We start from the raw sequence: 21,516 nt of genomic DNA, 5'->3' as shown, positions 1-21,516 counted from the left end.
GTGAAATTATTTTTTAAAAATATATTTTTAGTGATTTCAGAGAGGAAGGGAGAGATAGATAGAAACATCAATGATGAGAGAGAATCATTGATCGGCTGTCCCTGCAACCCGGGCATGTGCCCTTAACCGGAATTGAACCCAGGACCCTTCAGTCCGCAGGCCGATGCTCTATCCACTGAGCCAAACCAGCTAGGGCGATAAAGTGAAATCCTTAATGTGAGATCTCTCTAATACTGAAGAACAACTATGTCCTCCTTAAAGAAGTGAATTAGATACATACTTTTGTGGATAGGTTTAGGGGGAAAGAGTGGGGAGGAAATTGAGGAATTTCATATTTGTAGCTTCTGTTTTTTCTGAACTATAACCCAACTTGAGAGTGGAGTTGAATGCCCCAACGGAACTGCCATCAAGTTCCTCTGCCTGAAGGTGTGTACATAGCAGAAACGATTATAATATTTTAAAAAGTTTTCTTTGTGCATTAATTGCTTTGCATATATGTTTAGTTATAGCATCTAAGCTTTTTGAATGATATAGTCAGTTTTCTTTTTTCCTGAGGCCAGGAGACTAGGTTGTAATCATTAAACTTTCAGCTCTTTGAGGAGTGTCTGGCTTATGTACCAGTTTACTATTCCTAGGAGAGTTTTTTCTGTCTTGTTTTTGTTTTTTAAGAATTATAGTTTATAATATTAAGATGCTTTAATCATATAGAAACAAAAGAAGCCTATTTTCATTGAGAAAAAGAAAGCATCATTTCCTCTTGTCTCCTCACATTAGTTTAAGGTTCTTACATTTGATTTCAAAGAAGAAGGGAGAGGGAGAGAAACATTAATGATGAAAGAGAATCATGGATCGGCTAACTCCTGCATGCCTCCTACTGGGGATCAAGACCACAACCCAGGCCTGTGCCCTTGACTGGAATTGAACCTGGGACCATTCAGTCTGCAGGCCTACGCTCTATCCACTGAGCCAAACTGGCTAGGTCTAAGGTTCTTTTTATGGGTACTTGAATCCCTCTATTCACAGTCTGTGATTTTTTTTTTTAATGTATTCCTATTGATTTCAGAGAGGGAGAGAGAGAGAGAGAGAAATATCAATGATGAGAGAGACTTATTGATTGGCTGCCTTCTGCACGCCCCACACTGGGTATGGAGCCCGCAACCTGGGCATGTGCCCTAACTGGGAATCGAACCCTGATCTTCTGCCATAGGTCAACACTGAGCCATGCCGGCTGGGCCACAGTCTGCGACTTTTTGATAGCAGTTTATGAATTCTCCATTAAATAGATGGAATCATAGTTTATGTAGTTCTGGTTAAGAGCACTTAACTAGTACTAAAAATACATTTATACTAAATTTCAAAACATTCACATAATATAGTTTTGGATCCTAATGACATTATCTCTTAATTATGAGTTAATATCAACAAATATATATTGGTTGTCCATCTTGAAGAAAATACTACACTTTGGTTCTATATGCTACGGAGAATTAATTTATTTGTTGAACAAATGCTATTGATGATCTTCTATGGGACATATAGTTTAAGGTGCTAGAGATACATTGTTGAACAACATGAGTCATGTTCACTGCCCTTGTGGAGTATGTGTTATTTTTGGAGGAAGGACACACTAGCACAAAGACAAGTAAACACAGCATCTATGTAGCTTTTTGCTAAAATTGTTTAACCTAACGTTTAATAATGAGGAAACAATAAGACAAATTCAGTATGTGTAGCATGCTAACAGGATAGCTGATTTAAAAAAATGCCTATAATAATAAAAGCATAATATGCTAATTAGACCAGACAGCCAAACCACCTTCCGGAAGTCCTTCTGGATGAAGGCGGGGTTGTGAGGGCCGAGCCCCTTGCACGAATTTCGTGCATCGGGCTCTAGTATATTTAATAAAAATATCTCCAAACAAGGACGATACAGCTGATATTGAAGGAAACAAAAGAGACATGAAAAATGCAAAGTGTGAACCTTGACTGGATCCTAGATTTGGAAAACAGCTTTAAAGAACATTTTTGTATATAATTGGAGAATTTGGGCTGTACATCAGACAATAATATTAATGTTAAATTTGGTGGCTGTGATAATGGTCTTGTGGCTGCATAGGAGAAGGTTCATTGTTTTAAAGGGGTACATCTGATATGTATGGGTGAAATGTCATAATGTCTGCAACTTTCAAATGGATGAGCAAAAAAAGTGTGGGGGAAGGGAAAAAGAAATGTGAAATATTGGTAAATCTAGGTGAAGAGTATAGTGATTATTATTGATTATATTTGGCAATTTCCAAAAGAAAGAATTGGGGGAAATGAATTATAGGTTATAATAAAGAACAAGAATTCTTTGATAGAGACTATTGTAGAGTACAACTACTTTAGTAGAATTACTTAGACGAATTAGCTATGCAAAGAATGGAGGAGTCGGGAGGGCAGTTTTTGTAGGAGGTACAATATGTATGAATGTCTTGACTGGGAAAGATCTTTGTTTTTGAAGATTGAAAGGAGGCCTGTATGGCTACATCTGGAGATGCAAAGATGTGACAGTCCTATGGAAGGAAAAAACTAACATGTGATACTTGTAGTATTTTCAGCCTAATAAATATCTTAATGTCCCAGTTTTGTTGGTGTTTGAACTATATATACAGTTTTGTGTGTGTGTGTGTGTGTGTGTGTGTGTGGCTTTTTTTTTTTTTTTTTTTTTTGTATTTATCTGTAGAGCTTTGGAAAAAGTAAACTAGATACAGTTGTGTGTCCCTAAGCTTTTCATTGTGTCAAAATCAGGGATAAGCCCTAGCCAGTTTGGCTCAGTGGATCGAGAGTTGGCTGTGGGCCAAAGGGTCCTGGGGTTGATTCTGGTCAAGGGCAGGTACCTTGGTTGCAGGCTTCTCCCTGGCCCAGGACCTGGTCAGGGCTCATACAGGAGGCAACCAATTGATGTGTTTCTCTCACATTGATGTTTCTCTCTGTCTTTCCTCTCTCTTCCATTCTCCCTAAAAATCAATGGAAAAATATTAACAACAACAGCAAAAAAAATCAGGATATACAGCTGTTTGTATCTCAGGAAACTAAGCAACCAAGTTGAACCATCCCTAGGAATACATTTCGTCACTAATAGAGTTAAATGTGTTTCATCCCTTAAACTTAGACTTTTAAATGTGTTGTGGCTAAATGTTCTGTGGACAAGAAAAAAATGCCAGTCAGTGACTTGATTTCACCACTTGTTAAGTCTGAAAATATTCTTTGCCTTCCCACTGTATTTTGTGACCAGTTCATAATTGGGATCCAAAATGACAAATATCTAGAATAATTTAGATTGTATCAGATAATGTGACCTATTAGAGTTTACCATATTAGGAGTCAAGAGTTTTGGAATTTTTTAGAGCATTCTTTAGAGCTATAAGGAAGTGATTTTACTTTTTTTAAGTTACAGATTTTTTATTTGTTAGAGGAAATAATAGTCTCCCCTTCTATCCTATGACATTATTATTAGGAGAAAATGAGATATGAATGCTCTTGAGAAAGTTAAGCAGTATGTAGTAAGGTGAAGAGTTTTTTCAAGCCCTTTTAATCTATCTGCTCTACTACCCATGATCAGTTCATATGTTTCTTTTAGGAATTGGAACTGCTTAACTCTAGGACAGCGTTAATGGCTTGCAGCAAAGATAACTCAGGCCCTGGCTGGTTTGGCTCAGTGGATAGAGTGTTGGCTTGCTGACTGAAGGGTCCTGGGTTTGATTCTGATCAAGGATATATGCCTGGGTTGCGGGCTTGATCCCCAGTAGGGGGCGTGCATGACCTGCCGAGTTAGGAATTTATGATCAGACTAGAGGCCCGGTGAACAAAAATTTGTGCACTCGGGGGTAGGGGGTACCTCAGCCCGGCCTGTGCCCTCTTGCAGTTTGGGACTCCTCGGGGGAGACCACTTGCTTAGGCCTGCTCCCTGGGGGGATTGGGCCTAAGCTGGCAGTCAGACATCCCTCTGGCAGCCCGGCAGCGCTCGGAGGATGCCCACTTGCCAGCGGGGAGCAGACCTAAGCTGCAGTCAGACATCCTTAGCGCTGCTGAGGAGGCAGGAGAGGCTCGCACTGACCACCAGAGGGCAGCTCCTGCATTGAGCGTCTGCCCCCTGGTGGTCAGTGTGTGTCATAGTGACCAGTCATTCCCAGTCGTTCTCCTGTTAGGGTCAGTTTGCATATTACCTTTTTACTATATAGGATAGAGGCCTGGTGCACGGGTGGGGGCCGGCTGGTTTGTCCTGAAGGGTGTCCCGGATCAGGGTAGGGGTCCCACTTGGGTGCCTGGCCAGCCTGAATGACGGGCTGATGGCTGTTTGCAGCTGGTCACACCCCCTTCAGGGTGGGGGTCCCCACTGGGGTGCCTGGCCAGTCTGGGTGAGGGGCTGAGGGTCGTTTTCAGGCTGGTGGACGACTGAAGCTCCCAGCCTCTTTTTTTTATTTTTTATTCTCGGATTTATTTACCTTCTATAGCTGTCACTGGAGCTGAGAGCTGGCTCCAGCTCTGAGGCCGTGGCTGGCTGAGAGCAGGTATCTGGGTTTGTTTAGCTTCTATAAGTGAAACATTGTTGCATCCGGAACTCAGAGCTGGGCCGCAGCAGGCGGGGAACCTTGTCTTCCTCCATCACTGGAGCAAGCAAGACTCCTGCTCGCTTCAGCTGCATGGCTGCTGGCCGCCATCTTTGTTGGCAGTTAATTTGCATATCCTGCTGATTAGCCAATCGGAAGCATAGCAGAGGTATGGTTAATTACCATGTTTGTCTGTTATTAGATAGGATCGCCCTGTGAGGTTATTCTCCCTTCCTTTCTGAAATCAATAAAAAATATATTTTTTAAAAAAGATACCTCGGTTCTGTTATTTCTTCTTCCCTGGTCTTAGGGTCAAATTCTGCAGGATTATAATGAAAATTCTGAAATTTTCATTCAGATCACATTTGCCTGAATTGTTAATGAGTTTCATTTATGTTATTGCAATCAATCTTAGCAATTCTGGACTTGAATATGAATGTATATATTTAACTTGAAGTTAACTATGGTTTTTATGTATATTATTAGCTTTGTTGGGTTTTGGTGTTTTAAATCTGTAGTTACCTGTCTATTGCACCTGCAAAATAACTAATCATCTTACAACTAATATGTCATCAGGGATTTCCAAACTAATTATTAGTAGCTAGTATTAAATGTTATTGTGGAGACATTCTGTTTTCAGTTTTCACAAATAGTTAAGATGACTGGATACTTAATAATTATATTTATCCATGTTGTTTACAATGTTTTAAAAGTTATGACTTACGATTTTTTATAGTTTATAAAAATCTTTTTGTGCCCTAGCTGGATTGGCTCAGTGGATAGAGAGTTGGCCTGCGTATTGAAAGGTCTTGGGTTCAATTCTGGTCAAGGGCACATGCCTGGGTTGTGGGCTCGGTTCCCAGGGGGAGGGGGCATGCAGGAGGCCACCAATCAATGATTGTCTCTAATCATTGATGTTTCTATATCTCTCTCCCTTTCCCTTCCTCTGAAATCAATAAAAAAATATTTAAAAACATCTTTTTGTGATTACATAAGTACTGTGTACATGTTGCAAAAGTCTAAACATACAGAAATGTTCAATCAAACTATTCTAAATTTTAGGGTACTTAAGCATATTTTCTGTAATTCCATGATAAGAGCAAAAGCTACGTTTACTGTATACACCTCTGTCATTGCTTGACCTGTTAGATGGCTAAGTTAATTTTAATTCTGGAGGGCTCAGGCTAAACCTGAGGCTAGGGTAGCGAATTTGGTTCTACTTTTAGTTTCAATCTTGAAGTGAGGTGAAATTAGTTTTTTGGCTTTTTAATTCTACATTTAAATACACAAACAAATTTGGAGTCGTGTGTTGTAGAATATGTGCATTCGTAGGATAGTGATATTTGCTTGATAGATGGAGGATTCACTAATGTATGTCTGTCTTGGTAAGTATAGGTGTTCATTAATTTATTCAAGAGAAAAGTATCTACCTTCTGTCAGACACTGTGAAAAGTTTTAGATATCTTAGTGATGAGCAGAATATTTTCTTTCCTTTGTAACTTGAAATGCAAATTCCATTTGTTGACATTGAGTTATTTTAGGTCAAATTTCTAGAAAATTGGTTGATTCTGCTTAGATACCTGTGTATGAAAGTAAGAATAAATTTTTTAGAATATGAATATTTGTGGTTAGGTTATTTTTCCCCTAGTTCCAACAACTTCTCCATTCTTGTAACCAGTAGCTTGTATTAATGCTCAAATTATTCCCACTCTAAAGCCTTCTTTGACCTTTTTGAGGAGGTGTTTAGAAAGAGCAAGCTAAACTTAGCCTGTTAGTCTTCACTTATAAACCCCATGTGGTCTGGCATTTGAACCCAGTGGTCATAGGTGACTGTAGGATTGTTAATTTCAATAAACAATTTTTATTACTCATTTTACCTAACCTATTAGGTACATTCGATAGACTACTTCCTCCTTTTTCTTAATTTTCTTTTTTTTAATGATACTCTTTCTGGGTTGTTTTTTCTAAGAGGATTTTTTTCTCATCGTTCAAATGAGTTTTCCAAAGATTCCCAGATTTGACTTTCATGAACCATTAACTTTTTTTAGTGGGATAAAGGTAGTGTGCTGACATAGGCTTGCCACCTTTTTATTTTGGAAAGTAAGAAGTTTATTAAAAATTGCCACTTATCACCCTTATTTTATAAAAGAAAAGATATTTTAACTCTAAGAATCTAAGGACATGCTCTCAAAATAGGAATTGCTTTTAAGTTGATTAATCTTAGTTAAAAACTCAACATTGTTCTTGCTTTTCTTTGTACTGGTCTGTGGACTTAATTACATTTGACAACCACTTCCTTAGAACAGGAGAGAGTGGGTAGTTCTTGCCGTCCAGTGTTAGGGAAAAACTATAAAGTATGTTTTAACATACTTTGTAGGGCAAAAGCAGGTTTACAGTTATTTGTATGGAAAATAATACAATAATTAATAAATAATAATACAAAGATAGACTTTTGCATACTCACAACTCAACTGTAAACCTACTTTTGCTCCACCGTATATTAAAGGCTCCAAGGTAATCCTGTGAAATGAGACCTATTTTTCCAGAGGATGCCCTTTGTGAAACACTGCTATGGAAACTGATGTTACCAAGGTTTGTTTTCACTTTCACCATTTTCTGTCTTTTAAAAGTTAATTTTGAATATTTAACAAAAATGAAGTAGTTGTAAAATTATGAAACTTTTCACCAAAAGATACAGTATCCTAGGGAGTCCTCATGCATTGTTGGTGGGAATGCAGATTGGTGAGCCACTATGGGAAGTTCCTCAGAAATTAAAAATGCAGCTGCCTTATGACTCAGCAATTTCTCTTCCGGGTATATATTCAAAGAAAACCAAAACACTAATTTGAAAGAATACATGCACCCCTATGTTCATGGCAGCATTATTTACAATAGCCAAGCTATAGAAGCAACCCAAGCACCAATCATTAGATCAGTGGATAACAAAAAAGCTGTGGTACATATATATACAATGGAATATTACTCAGCCATAAAAAATGAAACCTTACAATTTTTGACAGCATGGATGGACCTAAAGGGTATATTATGCTAGGTGAAATATGTCAGCCAGAGAAAGATAAATATTATATGATTTCACTTATCTGTGGAATCTAAAGAACACCATAAACCAAGAAACAACACCTAAACAAACTTATAGATACAGAAAACAGACTGATGGTTGCCAGAGGGGAGAAGGGTTGGGGACTGGGTGAAAGAAGTGAAGGGATTGAGAATGGTAATCATGGGGATATAATGTACAGCATAGGAAATAATAGTCAGTAATCCTTTATAATAAAGATGTAATATGCAAATGGTCCTTACACCGTGAAGTGTTAACGACTGACCACGTAACAACCGGATCATGGATCAGCAGGAGGGTGGGGCAGCAATCTACAAGCGGGCGGCGGCTAACTACAGGAGGGGGCAGGGTAGCAAGCTATGAGTGGGGGAGCTGGGGGGACGGAGGGAGCTACAGGAGGGTGGGGCAGCGGGTGGAGAGCTAGTGGAGGGCGGCAGCGAGTTACTGGTGAGCTACTGGCACACGGATTCATGTGCAGGGCTACTAGTATTGTAATAGCTATGTATGGTGCCAGGTGGGTCCTGGAAATATTAGGGAAACTATTAAGTACTAGAGGCCTGGTGCATGAATTCGTGCACGGGTGGGGTCCCTCAGCCTGGCCAGTGATGGGGGCTGAACGGGGCCATCTCGCCCAGTCCCAGTTGGGGCAATCGGGGCGGCCGGGGGGAGGGACTGCGGGAGGTTGGCTGTGGGAGTGCACTGACCACCAGGGGGCAGTTCCTGCATTGAGCGTCTGCCCCCTGGTGGCCAGTGCACCTCATAGCGACTGGTCGTTCGGTCAAGCAGTCATAATGGTCGCTTAGGCTTTTATATATATACCAGAGGCCCAGCTCATGAAATCGTGTGGGTAGGGTTCCTAGGGCCTAGCCTCCTGTGATCAGGGCCATCTTCTGCCCGTTCGCCAGTCCCCAGGCCAAACACTGCCTCCGCCACTAGGCTGTCAGGCCGTTGGGATCACCAGCTCATCCCTGGCTGCTCAGGGGCTCAGGCTTGCGGGAAAGCAGGCGCCAGTGACTTCACCTCCATGTGCGTGCACTGGGCGGCGACTGATGGAGTGTGCTGCCTGCTGGGGGCCGCTCATGTGGGCGCTGCCACTGCCTCTGGGGCTTGAGGTGCTACTAGCAGCTGTGGGGCATGCCTGTGACCTACCTGCCCTGGCATGAGCGGCCTCCAGTGGGCAGCGCATTCCATCAGTGGCCAGCCTGGCGCACGTGAATGGAAGTGAAGTCGCTGGCGCCCGCTTTCCCTCAGGCCTGAGCCCCTGAGCAGCTGGGGATGAGCTGGTGATCCCAACGGCCTGATAGCCAGCCCGGTCCTCCCACCACCCACCCTGATTCCCCTGTTCACCATGGCTGATCCATCGGAGCCTGTGGGCTGGGGGCAGGAACCAAGAGGTCAGCCGTTCAGCCTGCTCGACAGTCCTGCCCCGCCCCACTCGCGGGCCGAGGGGGGAAGGGACTGAGAGGTCTAACCACTATGCTGTACACCTGAAACTACAAAATAATATTGAATGTCAAAAAACAAACAAAACAACAGATTCAGTGTCTTATCTGTTCCCTCCATTCTTCTTAAAGGCAACTACTCTTCACTCTTAGTTAATTTTTTGTATTTCTTTTTTTATATATATTTTTATTGATTTCAGAGAGGAAGGAAGAGGGAGAGAGAGATAGAAACATCAATGATGAGAGTTGATTCGCTGCCTCCTGCACGCCCCACACTGTAGATTTAGCCCACAACTCAGGCATGTGCCTTAACGAGGAATTGAACTATGACCTCCTGGTACATAGGTCAGCGCTCAAGCACTGAGCTACGCCTATTAGCTTTATTTCTTAATAAAACATTACTGTATCTTGATTCAGCAGCTTTAGATATTTTCTTCTATACTAGTAACGTTAGATGAGGAATTTCCCACATAGTCTCTTTTCCATTCTTTCAATATGCTCACACAAAACATTTCAAATCCCATGTCCTTTTATGATTATACTAGTGGCCCGGTGCACAAAAATTTGTGCACTCGGGGGGGCGGTCTCTCAGCCCGGTCTGTGCCCTCTCACAGTCTGGGACCCCTCAGGGGATGTCCACCTGCTGGCCAGCACAAACGAGGACATAGTATCAAGTCCCCCTGTGCCAGAAGACCCAGAGTCAAGTCCCCACCCATTTGCATGTGCCCCCTGGACGCAGCATTCAGCCTCATGGAGGGGCTGACAGGCCCGGACACTGCGGCAGCAGTAGAGCGGCGAGGCTGCATCGGCCTGCTGGAGTGGGTGAGTTGTGCCTCGCTGCTCGGCCCTGCAGCCCCCAGCTGGGTCCAGAGGCCCAGACACTGCCGCCATCTGCCAGCCGGAGTGGGCGGGTCGTGCCTTGCTGCTTGGCCCCGCGGTCCCGGCCGGGTCCACAGGCCCGCACACTGCAGCGGCCAGGCTGCATCAGCCTGCCGGAGTGGGCGGGTCATGCCTTCCTGCTCTCCCCCGCGGCCCCCGGCCGGGTCCACATGCCCAGACACTGCCTCGATCAGCCCGCCGGAGTGGTGACAGGCCTTGACACTTCAGCAGCGGGGCTGAGGAGACTGGGCGCCGCCATCTTTGTGACAGAGTGACGGAGTGACAGTCACGTTTAATTTCCATACTACTCTCTTATTAGATAGGAAAAAATTTACATATAAGCCATGTAGAATAGAAGACAGTAATGTTGAAGGTTAAATGATTTAATGCATTCAAAGTACTTAGAACAGTGTAAAATATTTGTAAGATATTTTTAGTTATTTGCAGTATTAAATTTCTTTCTTATACAATTGGGTTTAAAAATTGACTCATTAAAACAATAGAATTTGCTTACTTTTGTTGAACATTGAAATTTTCACCCTGATCTGTAAAATGTCTTGCAGTGTAGTTTTCCATACTATCAATGTCATATGATTTATCAGTTATATTTTTTAAAGAGATACTGTCCTGGAGCTCTTCTGGAGTTTTTCTCTAATCTGGACTTGTTGCTCTCTAGACTTCCAGCACAGATGTTGTCTTGGGGGTTGCCTTCACAATTCCCTTTGGTTTTCTGCTATGTTGCCTCCCTTGCATCTCGTGTCTGTCTTTTATATAGTTTGCTCCCCTTTTTTGGTATCTCCTCTATCAGGCCTAAAGTGTGCTTGGGAAAGAAATCTTTACCTCCTCACTCCTCCATTCTTGGCATAGCTAATTCTTCTAAGTAATTGTATCAAAGTAGTTGTACTTTACAATAGTCACTATCAAAGAACTCTTGTTTTATAATTATTTTTTAGAAATATTTGATTTTTAAAATTATTTTTTATTGATTTCAGAGAGGAAGGGAGAGGGAGAGACAGAAACATCAATGATGAGAGAGAATCATTGATCAGTTGCCTCCAGCACGCCTCCTACTGGGGATCTAGTCCACAAGACGATGCTCTATCCACTGAGCCAAACCAGCTAGGGCTCTTGTTCTATATTATAACGTTTAATTCTTTCCCCCCCCCAATTCTTTCTTTTGGAAATTGCCAAATATAATCGATCGCCTTCCACATGTATCCTGACAGGGGGATCAAACCCACAGCCTGAGCATGTGCCCTGGTAGGGAATTGAACAAATGACCTTTTGGTGCATAGGATGACTCTCAACCAACTTAGCCACACTAGACTAGGGCAATAATATGGACATTTTAACAGTATCAGTTCTTTTAGTCCATGAGCATGGAATATATTTTTGTTTGTGTCATTTTCAATTTCTTTTATTGATGTCTTAATAGTTTTCAGTGTATAGTTTTTTTAGCTCCGTGGTTAAATTTTTTCTCAGGCATTTTTTTTGGGGGGGGGGGCGGGTGTAATTGTAAATGGGATTGTTTACTTAATTTCTCTTTCTGATAATTACTAGTGTATAGCAACACAACAGATTTTTATATATTGATTTTGTATCCTGCAACTTTGTTTATTCTAATAGTTTTTTTGTGTGTGGAGTGTTTAGGGTTTTATATATATGTTGAATACGGTGAGAGTGGCCCGGCTGGCGTGGCTCAGTGGTTGGGGCCTTGACACATGAACCAGGAGGTCACAGTTCGATTGAGTCCCAGTCAGGGCACATGCCCAGGTTGCGGGCACGATCCCCAATAGGAAGCATGCAGGAGGCAGCCTATTAATGATTCTCATCCTTAATGTTTCTATCTCTCTCTCCCTCTCTCTTCCTCTCTGAAATCAATACAAATATATATATTTTTTAAAGGTGGTAAGAGCGGGCATCCTTGTATTCTTCCTGATCTTAGAGGAAAAGCTTTCAGTTTCTCATCATTGAGTATGATGTTAGCTCTGGGCTTATCATATATAGCCTTTATTATGTTGAGGTTTGCTCCCTATCTTAAATGGATATTGAACTTTGTCAGATGCTTTTCTGCATCTATTAAGATGATTGTGTCCATGTGGTATAACACAATGATTGATTTGTGGATGTTGAACCATTCTGGTATCCCTGGAATAAATCCCACTTGATTATGGTGATCCTTTTACTGTATTGTTGAACTTATTTTGCTGAGAATTTTTACATCTATGTTCATCAGCAATACTGACCTATAATTTTCTTTTCTTGTAGAGACCTTGTTTGGTTTTGGTGTCGGGGTAATGTGGGCCTCATAAAATGAGTTTGGAAGTGTTCTCTCCCCTTCTGTTTTCTGGATTGGTATTCTTCTTTCACTTTCTCGGAGAATTTTCCAGTGTATGTATTGTGTCCTAGATGTTTGATCCTTTGTAGTTTTTTAAATTACAGATTCAGTCTCTTTACTGGTAATGTTTATTCAGATTTTCTATTTCTTCATGATTCAATCTTGATAGGTTATGTGTTTCTGAAAATTTATTTCTTTTAGGTTGGTGTGCATTGTTGATGTATAATTGTTCATAGTCTCTTATGATTCCTTTTGTATTTCTGTTATATTAGTTGTAGCCTCTTCTCTTTTATTTCTGATTCTTGTCTGTTTTGATTCTTGACTTCATCTACTGTGGTTGATCCCCTATAAATTATTCATTTCAGTTAGTGTATCTTTATTTTCTGACTGGCTCTTTATGATTTTCACCTCCTTTTTATGCCATTGAAGTTCTCACTAAGTTCTACCCTTTTAACCAGTGTTTTGAACTCTGCATCTAATATTTTTCTTATCTCCATTTTGTTTAGTTATTTTTCTGGAGTTTTTTTGTTCTTTCATTTGGGACATGTTTCTTTGTCTCCTCATTTTGGCAGCTTTTCTGTGTTTGTTTGTATTAGGTAGAGCTGCTGCATCTCCTGAGCTTGGTAGAGTGGCCTAATGTAGTAGGTGTCCTGTAGAGTTGAGTGAGACAGCCTCCTCAGTGTAGTTGAGTCTTGCTTGCTTTTGTCATGCTAATGGGAGGGATTTACCTGCAGGCTGATTGGCTGCAATGACTGGCTGTGACCACTGTGGAGGATCAGCTTTGCAGGTGTCCACCCCACGGAGGGTGACTTACTTCAGTGGGACTCTGGTGCCTGCTGAGTCCTCCCCTTGAGTTTGTCACTTGTGGAAATGGATGGGTGGTGCTTTGTTGTGGTCTGAAGCTGTCCACTGGGTGTGCTGACTTTGGGGCCTCCTGGGAGGTGCCGGCTAAGGTCAGTCATCACCTTGTTCTGCTCAGGGCCACCCGGCATGAACTACAAAGCGATCTGCAGGTGAATGCTACTTGTGCTGGGCTTGGAGATGCCCAGGAGAGACCAAGCTGCAAAACAAGGCCGATTGCTGGGTATGGGGCCATTTAGTGAGAGATTTGAGGGATGCTGGGGCCAGATGCTACTTGTTTGAGAGATTTTAAAAAAGTCCACTGCATGAACCAAGAGAGTCTATTCAAATGGAAAAGCCACTTGAAACAGCATTGGTGGACCAGCAAGTTGGGCGGGGCAGTGTCTCAGGGCATCACCAGGGCAGGAGGAACAGTGATAGCCAGGCTGATATGGCCTCTGCCTGCTGACTCAATGTGGGGGAGCTCAGGAAAGAAACAATGTCTTCTAAGTTGTAGGGTTAAATAGTTGATTGAGTTTATTGTTGATTTTTGTGTGGGATGTTTTTTGTTTGTTTGTTTATTTTTTGAGGTATGCCTGTAATGCTATGAACTTCTCTCTCAGGACTGCTTTTGCTGTGTCCCAGAGATTTTGGGTTGTTGTGTGTTTGTTTTCATTTGTTTCCAGGAAGTTTTTTATTTCTTTCTTGATCTTGTTGGTAACCCATTCATTGTTTAATAACATGCTATTTAGCCTTCATGTGTTTGAATGTTTTGGGGTGTTTTTACTGTGTTGCTATCTAATTTCATTCCACTGTGATCTGAGAGGATGGTTGATATGATTTCAATCTTCTTGAACTTGTAGAGACTTGTTTTGTATCCTCACATGTGGTCTATCTTTGTGAGTGATCCAGGTGCACTTGAGAAGAATCTATATTCTGCTGCTTTGGGGCAAAATGTTCTATAAATGTCAATTAAATCCATCTGTCCAGTGTGTCCTTTAGAGTCACTGTTTCCTTAAGTTTTTGTCTGGAAGATCTATCCAGTGAAGTCAGCAGGGTGTTAAAGTCCCCTACTGTGACTGTATTGTTGCCGACCTCACGGTTAAAATACTCTAAAAGTTTTTTATATATTTAGGTGCTCCTGTATTGGGTGCATATATGTTTACCAGGGTTATAGCCTCTTGTTGGATGGCTCCCTTTAGTATTATGTAGTGACCTTTGTTGTCACTTGTGATGGCCTTCATTTTAAAGTCTATTTTGTCAGATATGAGTATTGCTATTCCAGCTTTTTTTTTCTTTTCATTTGCTTTGCAATTTTTTTTCCCAACCCTTCACCCTCATCCTGTGCACTTAAGTTCTTTTGTGTGTCTTTTGTCCTGAGGTGGGTCTCTTATAGAGCATATAGTTAGGTCATGTTTTTGTATCCATTTAGCTACCTTATGCCTTTTGATTGGAGCATTCAGTCCATTGACATTTAGGGTTATTATTGATAGGTACTATTTATTGCCATTTTAATTCTGTATGCCTAGGTTTCTCTCTCTGTTGCTTATTCTCATTACTGCAATCCCTTTACATTTCTTATAATGCTGGCTTGGTGGTGATGTACTCCTTTAGCCTTTTTTTTTTGTCCGGGAAGCTCTTTATTTGATCATCTATTTTGAATGATAGCCTTGCTAGATACAGTTATCTTGGTCTCAGATCCTTGCTTTGCATTACCTTGAGTACTTCATGCCATTCCCTCTGACCTGTAGAGTTTCTGATGAGAAATCAGGTGTCAGCCTTATGGGAACTCCTTCGTAGGTAACAGTTTTCTTTTCTCTTGCTGCCATTAAGATTTTCTCTTTGTCTTTAATTTTTGGCATTTTAATTATGATGTGTCTGCACGTGGGCCTGTTTGGGTTTTTCTTGCTTGGGGTTCTCTGTGCCTCCTGAAGTTGTGTGACTTTTTCCTTTACCAGGTTAGGGAAGTTTTCTGCCATTATTTCTTCAAACACATTCTCTATCCCTTTCTCCCTTTCTACCTCATCTGGCACACCTGCTATTCAAATATTGTTGTTTCTGTAGTCCCACTGCTCCCTTAAGTTATCCTCCTGTTTTTTTGTGTGTTGTTGGTTTGTTTTTGTTTTTTACATTTAATTTATTTTTATCAAAATAACATAATTGAGGAACCATCAGATAACTGTATTTTGTCAGGCGCAATAAAAACAAAATTAAGAGCCAAATCAAGAAAACTTGTATTCCTGGTTTCCTCTCAAATGACATGACTATTGAGAGACAAGGCTGGTCGATGGCCCCACCCCATAGGGGCAACTCCTAGAAGACAAAATTCAGCATGATGGAAGACTGCTCCCTGACAGAGCTGAGACTTCGAAGGGTAGGCCCGGCACCTCTTCTGGAAAACGATCCCAGTGCACTGGAGAACTCCATGAAAAAAGGAAGGTTCCCCAAACTCCATAGTTCTATAGTACCAAAGCACTCCTTTAGGCGGCCATGGTCTTGACAATCCTGGGCTATTTGGTGCTATTATGTGCAGAACTACCTGTTTGGTGCCACACTACTCACCACTATCTCTGAAGAAAAAGTCCTTCCTGTGATAAGCATTCCTCATAGGAGCTGATTCTCAAAATCCACATGTCCCCCCCATCATGGCTAGTTTGCCTACCTTCATTTTCCCTCCAAGTGCTTTTCATGCCCTAAAAATACTTGTCTAACCAATGGCCGGGTTCCCAGATCATATATTGCCATCAGCAGCCACTGGTGAATCTAGGGAAGGCTCAGCTCATGAGCATGGAGGATGCAGGTAGGGAGCAGGATAAACAAGCATTGTAAATGGCTTCCTTCTCCCAGGACCAGAAAGGGCAGAAAAGAAGGTAACATGAAGTAAGGCCCTTTGAGTAGAAGGTCCTTAGCGGCAGCTTCTCTGAAAACAAGCTCTTTGCTCCCATAGAAAGGGAGCAGAAAGATGGTGCCTGCTGACTTCTCTTCCTCCCCTGATGGCCTGAGTATAGGTGCAAATTCAGCTAGAAGACAGGCAGTCTAGGCAGCGTTCGCCAGTCTTTCAGACCTCACGGACCACCAGTGGTCCCCGGACCACCGGTTGGCGACCGCTGCTCTAAAGGTTTCCTTAAACCAGCAGTTGCCAGCCTTTCAGACCTCACGGAACACCAGTGGTCCGCAGACCACTGGTTGGTGACGCCTGGTCTAGGGGGCGTGGTCAGCGTGCAGGCATTGATATCCTCGGTGTGGGCTGCCTGATTCAGGGATGGCTCAGGAGTGCTCCGGTTGATTTTCGGTAGAGGGTGTTGGAGCAGCTCAATGGAAGACAGGATCTGGGGGAAAAAAGACCTCTCTTCCTTAACTTTCTTGTCACAGTCAGCTACAAGCCTCTTTATTGCTTCAGGGCAGCTCTTGTATAGTTTACTAAGGTCTGGGGAGGCATACCCTTGGCCCACCGTGAAGATGATCTTATCTTGATTGTTGATGTGGGAGTAAGGTAGCTCCCTTGTCATGAGCTCACACAGCACAGTGCCATAGGAGTGGACGTCAGACTAAGCTGAATGGGTTATTAGCTTGCAAGTGCTAATCACCTCTGGGGCCATCTACAAGATAGAGCCAGTGGATTGTTCAACCACTGTTGCCAAACCAGAATCTCCAATTTTCACTGTCAGGCCTTCATGGAGAAATATATTGTTGGATTTCATGTCTCTGTGGATGATGTACTTTACATTGCAAGTAGTCCATTCTCTGAGCCGTCTGCTGGGCAATGTCAATCAGCTGGAACGTTTGGAAGTTGGTCTCTTAGACATGCAGGTGTTTGTAGAGGTTGTTGCCCTCACATCATTGGGTCACAATCGCCAGATTGTCCTTCGTCATGTACCCACAAAGAGCAGGATGTACATGTGTTGTGTTTTGCGCAAGACAGCCACCTCATTCCTGAAGGCCTGAAACTGCTCTGGCGTGGGGTCAACAACCTTTAGGATCTTTACTGCAACGTCTCCATCCCATTTGTCCTTAAAAACAGTTCCAAAGGAGCCTGACCCAGTCTGAGTGGAGAGCATCACTTCACTGGCTTCTTTTTCCCAGTAATAACTTGAATCTCTCTGTCCACGAGGCCTAATTTTGTTTTCTCCTGGGACCCAGATCCTGGTGCCTGCTCTCTCTGTGCCGGCATAGGGGTTTTGGGCTGTGACCAGCCCGTTGGGCTCAGATTGTTGGGGCTGCTAGACAAGGCTGAAGGTGAGGCTGGTTCACTGTGACTTCAGATTGCATCCTCAATCATCCTGTGTAGTGCTGACCATGTGAACATTAGGTGTGGATGTCGACCTCTGCTTCTGGGAAAGGGAACCTTCAGAGGAGGGGTTGGAGGTGTTGAATATAAAGGCATGGTGTGGATATCTGTGCTGGGAACTAGCAGGCATCTGGAAAGCAGACTCTCGCATCCTATGCATTGTCAGAAGGCAGTGCTGGGACTAATGGTGATAGTGGAATTTGGAAACAATAAGAGTTGTCTGACATTACTCTAGTCCACACACATAGTAGGTACTTTAGTGCTATAATGCTCGTGAAATTTGTAGCCACAAGTCTGACATCGAAATCCATTTAGTAGGAACTTCTGACACATGTCACAGAAGGAAAGCTTCACAGGAAGGTCTTCCGAGCAAAGTTGTGTGTTGTGAGAGGAACGTGATCCATCAAGTCTACTTTAAGATCTTCTGCAATCAAGGAGGCAGCATCAGTATTCATGCTTTTTTACCTTTGTGTTCGTGGAGAAATCTGAACGCTGCACAGCACTCCAGTTGTAGGCCCCTCACCTTGAGTGCTTTTCATAAGGCAGTCATGCAAACTCATTCCATTTCATATACTGACCACTGTTCTTTGCTTGTTTGGCAAGAAAACATGGATAGTATTGCTTGTCTTAGAAGAGTCCATAAGTTTGCCATTATCTGATGCTTGGCGCTGATAGCCAAACTGCTGAAATATTGGGAAATGCAGGTGGGGCCATCAGACATTGCGTCTTTGAATCCAAAACCGTTGCTGATCGTATTCTAGGCCCCCTGTATGTGCTTCATTGATGCAACTTACACAATACTTAAACCTGAAGGAGCCAGGCCGCCTCCATGTCCGAAATCCATCTAGTGGCAGCATCTGGCCCACTCCTCCTCCCGAAGCCGGGTTAAGGAGAGAAAGGTGGTCACATTTGGCATGTCCCCAGCCCAGGGGACGGGTCCCTCATCATTGCACTCGCGCTCCCCGCCTCAGGGCACACGCCCCAAAGCCCGGCCAGCTGGCCCTCTTTGGGACCCAAGGAGAGCGGCAGGGAACCCTTCCCGTCTCATGCTCCTTCTCGTCTTACTCCCGCCATGTAAGGTGGCAGCCCAGTACCTGCTGTGAAGAAGTGTCCTCCTGTTTTTTAACTGTTTTTTCTTTCTAGTTCTCTGATTGCGTGGTTTTTTTCAACCCTGTCTTCTAATTCACTTATTTGACCCTCAGCTTCTGCTAATCCGCTGTGTATTCCTTCCAATGTGTTCTTTATTTGTGCTATGTCATTATTTCTGTTTTCATAGTTACTATATCTTTTCTCATGCCGTTGAGCATCTTTACCATCATTACTGTGAACTGTGTTTTAGATAAATTTCTTATCTCTGCTTCATTTTTCTCTTCTTATGGAGAATTCGCTTATTCTTTCATTTGGGGGTTGTTTATTTGTCTCTTCATTTTGGCTGCTTGTTTGGGTTTGTGACTCTGTATTAGGTACATCCTCTATGCCTCTTAATCTCTACTGCAGGACAGTGTCAAATGCTGTTTCTGACAAATTAGATCAGGCAAACACTCAAAGCCTCCAGAGATGGCCTCTGCCTATAGACTGATAGGATTCCTCTTGAATTACCCAGGCAATCATCCTCAGGCGTGGGGAGAGGTTTTTTTTTCAGCAGGGTGTGGCAGTTGCTTCTGCTTGGAGGTTAATTATTTATATTCTCAAGTGGCCTCAGGGCAAGGTGTTTTCCAATAGTGTGGGTCAAGCATGTCAAACTCAAAGGCTAACATGGGCCAAATAAACAAGGTTTAAGTTTATATGGGCTGCAAAAAACCAAAAACTTCAATTTTCATAGAAACGTAGGTTTATGTCAATAGATAACATGCTGAATACAAAGGGCTGAAATAAATGAATAATCATTAACATAAATAATAGAACATTTTAATAAAAATTAATATTTTTTCTTGAACATTAACTTACCAGACACTGAATAACTGCACAAATTAATAAGCATAACGCAAATAAACCGATTTTTCTTATTCTCTGAAAGCAAAAGATTTCTTGTTGCGCACAACAAACAAGTCAGTCCAAGACTAATGACGCGGCAATTGACTGCTAAAATATTCGCTGCTAGTATTAGTGGAGAGAAATGGTGTGCCTGTGCGTAAGGCGTGTAAGGGAAATGAGTGCAACACAATTATAGTAATCAGTCATTAGTGAACTTCGTTATTAATAATCCTATATAATAATAGACAAACATGGTAATTAATCGTAGGTCTGACATGCTTCCCATTGGCTAATCAGGCCGATATGCAAATTAACTGCCAACCAAGAAGGCGGCCAGTAGCTAGGCAGCTGAAGTGAACAGGAGGCTTGCTTGCTCCCCTGAAGGAGGAAGCCAAGGTTCCCCGCCTGCTGCTGCCGGCCTCTGACCTTGCACTCTAAGAAACAATGTTGCAATTATAGAAGTTAAACAATCCCAGAAACTTGCTTTTGGCCAGCCGGGCTTCAGCTAGCAGGATCGCAACAGTGTTTCAATTATAGAACTCAAACAAACCCAGATCCCTGCTTTCAGGGCCCGAGGTCTCAGAGCTGCAGCCGGGCCTCAGAGCTAAAGCCAGCTCTCAGCTCCAGTGACAGCCATAGAAGGTAAATAAATCCCAGAATAAAAAAAGAAAAAAAGGAGAAGTTGGAAGCTTCAGTCGCCCACCAGCCTGAAAACGGCCCTCAGGCCCTCACCCAGACTGGCCAGGCACCCCAGTGGGGACCCCCACCCTGAAGCAACAGGATGGCGGCTAATTTGCATACTGAAGGCGGGCAGCAGCGAGCAAGGCTGTCTGCGGTCCGGGACCGGATCTGTGACCCTGCCGGGCGGGGGGGCAGCGCTTGAGGCTGTCCGTGGTCCCGGGTCCCGGGACCCGGATCCGTGACCCTGCCGGGCAGGGGGCAGCGCTTGAGACTGTCCGCGGTCCTGGGACCCGGATCAGTGACCCTTCCTGGCGGGGCGGCAGCTCGCACAGGGGCAGATCAGCCGGGGTTGGGCAGGGCAGCACGCCTAGCTTCCACCTAGCCCCAGTCACTCTGGGCAGGTGAGCAGCGCAGAGAGCCTCTGGACAGGGGAGGCAGGCCGGCGGAGGGCGGCCTGTACTCCCCACATGGCGGTGGTGACAGCTGTGAGCTCGCCAAGCAGAGCCTGCAGGCTGAGCTGAAGTAGCGCCTGCAGGCCATTAGCGCCCAGGAGTGGCTGCGCAAGATCCGCCTCCTGGCCCAGAAGGTGCAGGATCGCAGGGACAGCCACCGTGGTGGGCCAGACTGACGTCCTCCTGGCCGCACCACGGGGGTTTGCGGATCTGCAAAGCCAGAGGCCTCCGGTGTGCACATCCCCCCCTGGTGTGCGAACATCCCCTAGCACACTGTCACCCTCCCGCGCCTGCAACAGTTGCAAACCAAGGCGTGGACAAGTTCCCCCCGCCTCTCCACTGCACTTCCATCAACCTGGCATGCCTAACACCCCCACAGGATGTGCACACATCCCCTCTGATGTGCTCACGTCCGTTGGAGAGTGTCTGGGTGTTCTGGGTGCTGAGGGTGGGCGCCTGTGAGATGACAGTGAGAGGGCGGAGTGGTGATGCCCTGTTCTCACAGAGGCCAGTGCAGCAAGAGATAACCTCTAGGGGGTTAATGCAGGTGCTGAGGCGGGAGCAGATGCAGACAGACACACCTGGTGGGCGCGGGCGGCCCTCGCTGAGGTGCCTTCGGTCAGCGTTCAAGATCAAGAACCCAGAGGCGGAGAGGAATTCTGTCCTCTCAGTGAAACAGTGGGATAATCGGGGCGACTGTAGAGGAGGAATGTGCACTTTGGGTGCCAGCACCCATGAGCGAAGGCTGCCCTGACTGAGCCTCGCTTGCTTGAGGCCTAGCGCACTCCTACCAGGCAGCCATTGACAGGACGTGCTTTTCCAAATTAATGAGAGAAAACGTTGATTCTCCTGCCCACGAAGGTGGAAAGTGAAATGGGGAGACGTGGGGAGTGAGCGAGGTTCCCTGTCTGGGGGTTCCAAATCTGCTGTTGGTTTCTTTCACCGCTGACTAGA

At 43.8% G+C, this 21,516-nt stretch overlaps 1 protein-coding gene and 1 pseudogene across 5 annotated transcripts in view; one reads left to right on the top strand and one right to left on the bottom strand.

Annotated features, from left to right (window-relative positions):
• MTF2 (metal response element binding transcription factor 2) overlaps nt 1-21,516 on the top strand; it is an 81,898-nt gene that overhangs the window by 16,075 nt on the left and 44,307 nt on the right. For 2 of the 5 annotated variants that reach the window (XM_059688844.1, XM_059688842.1), the window contains exon 2: nt 7,096-7,181. The exons of the other annotated variants lie outside the window; for them this stretch is intronic. In XM_059688844.1, the coding sequence (XP_059544827.1) occupies nt 7,117-7,181 (65 nt within the window). In that variant the 5' untranslated portion in view covers nt 7,096-7,116. The remainder of the gene's footprint in view (nt 1-7,095; nt 7,182-21,516) is intronic. 5 annotated transcript variants of the gene reach the window in all.
• Nucleotides 13,323-18,143, bottom strand: LOC132231909 (RAF proto-oncogene serine/threonine-protein kinase-like; annotated as a pseudogene).

This window comes from Myotis daubentonii, chromosome 3, assembly GCF_963259705.1.
Source record: "Myotis daubentonii chromosome 3, mMyoDau2.1, whole genome shotgun sequence".
NCBI classification, from domain to species: domain Eukaryota; kingdom Metazoa; phylum Chordata; class Mammalia; order Chiroptera; family Vespertilionidae; genus Myotis; species Myotis daubentonii.
This window is presented reverse-complemented; position numbering and strand designations above follow the sequence as displayed.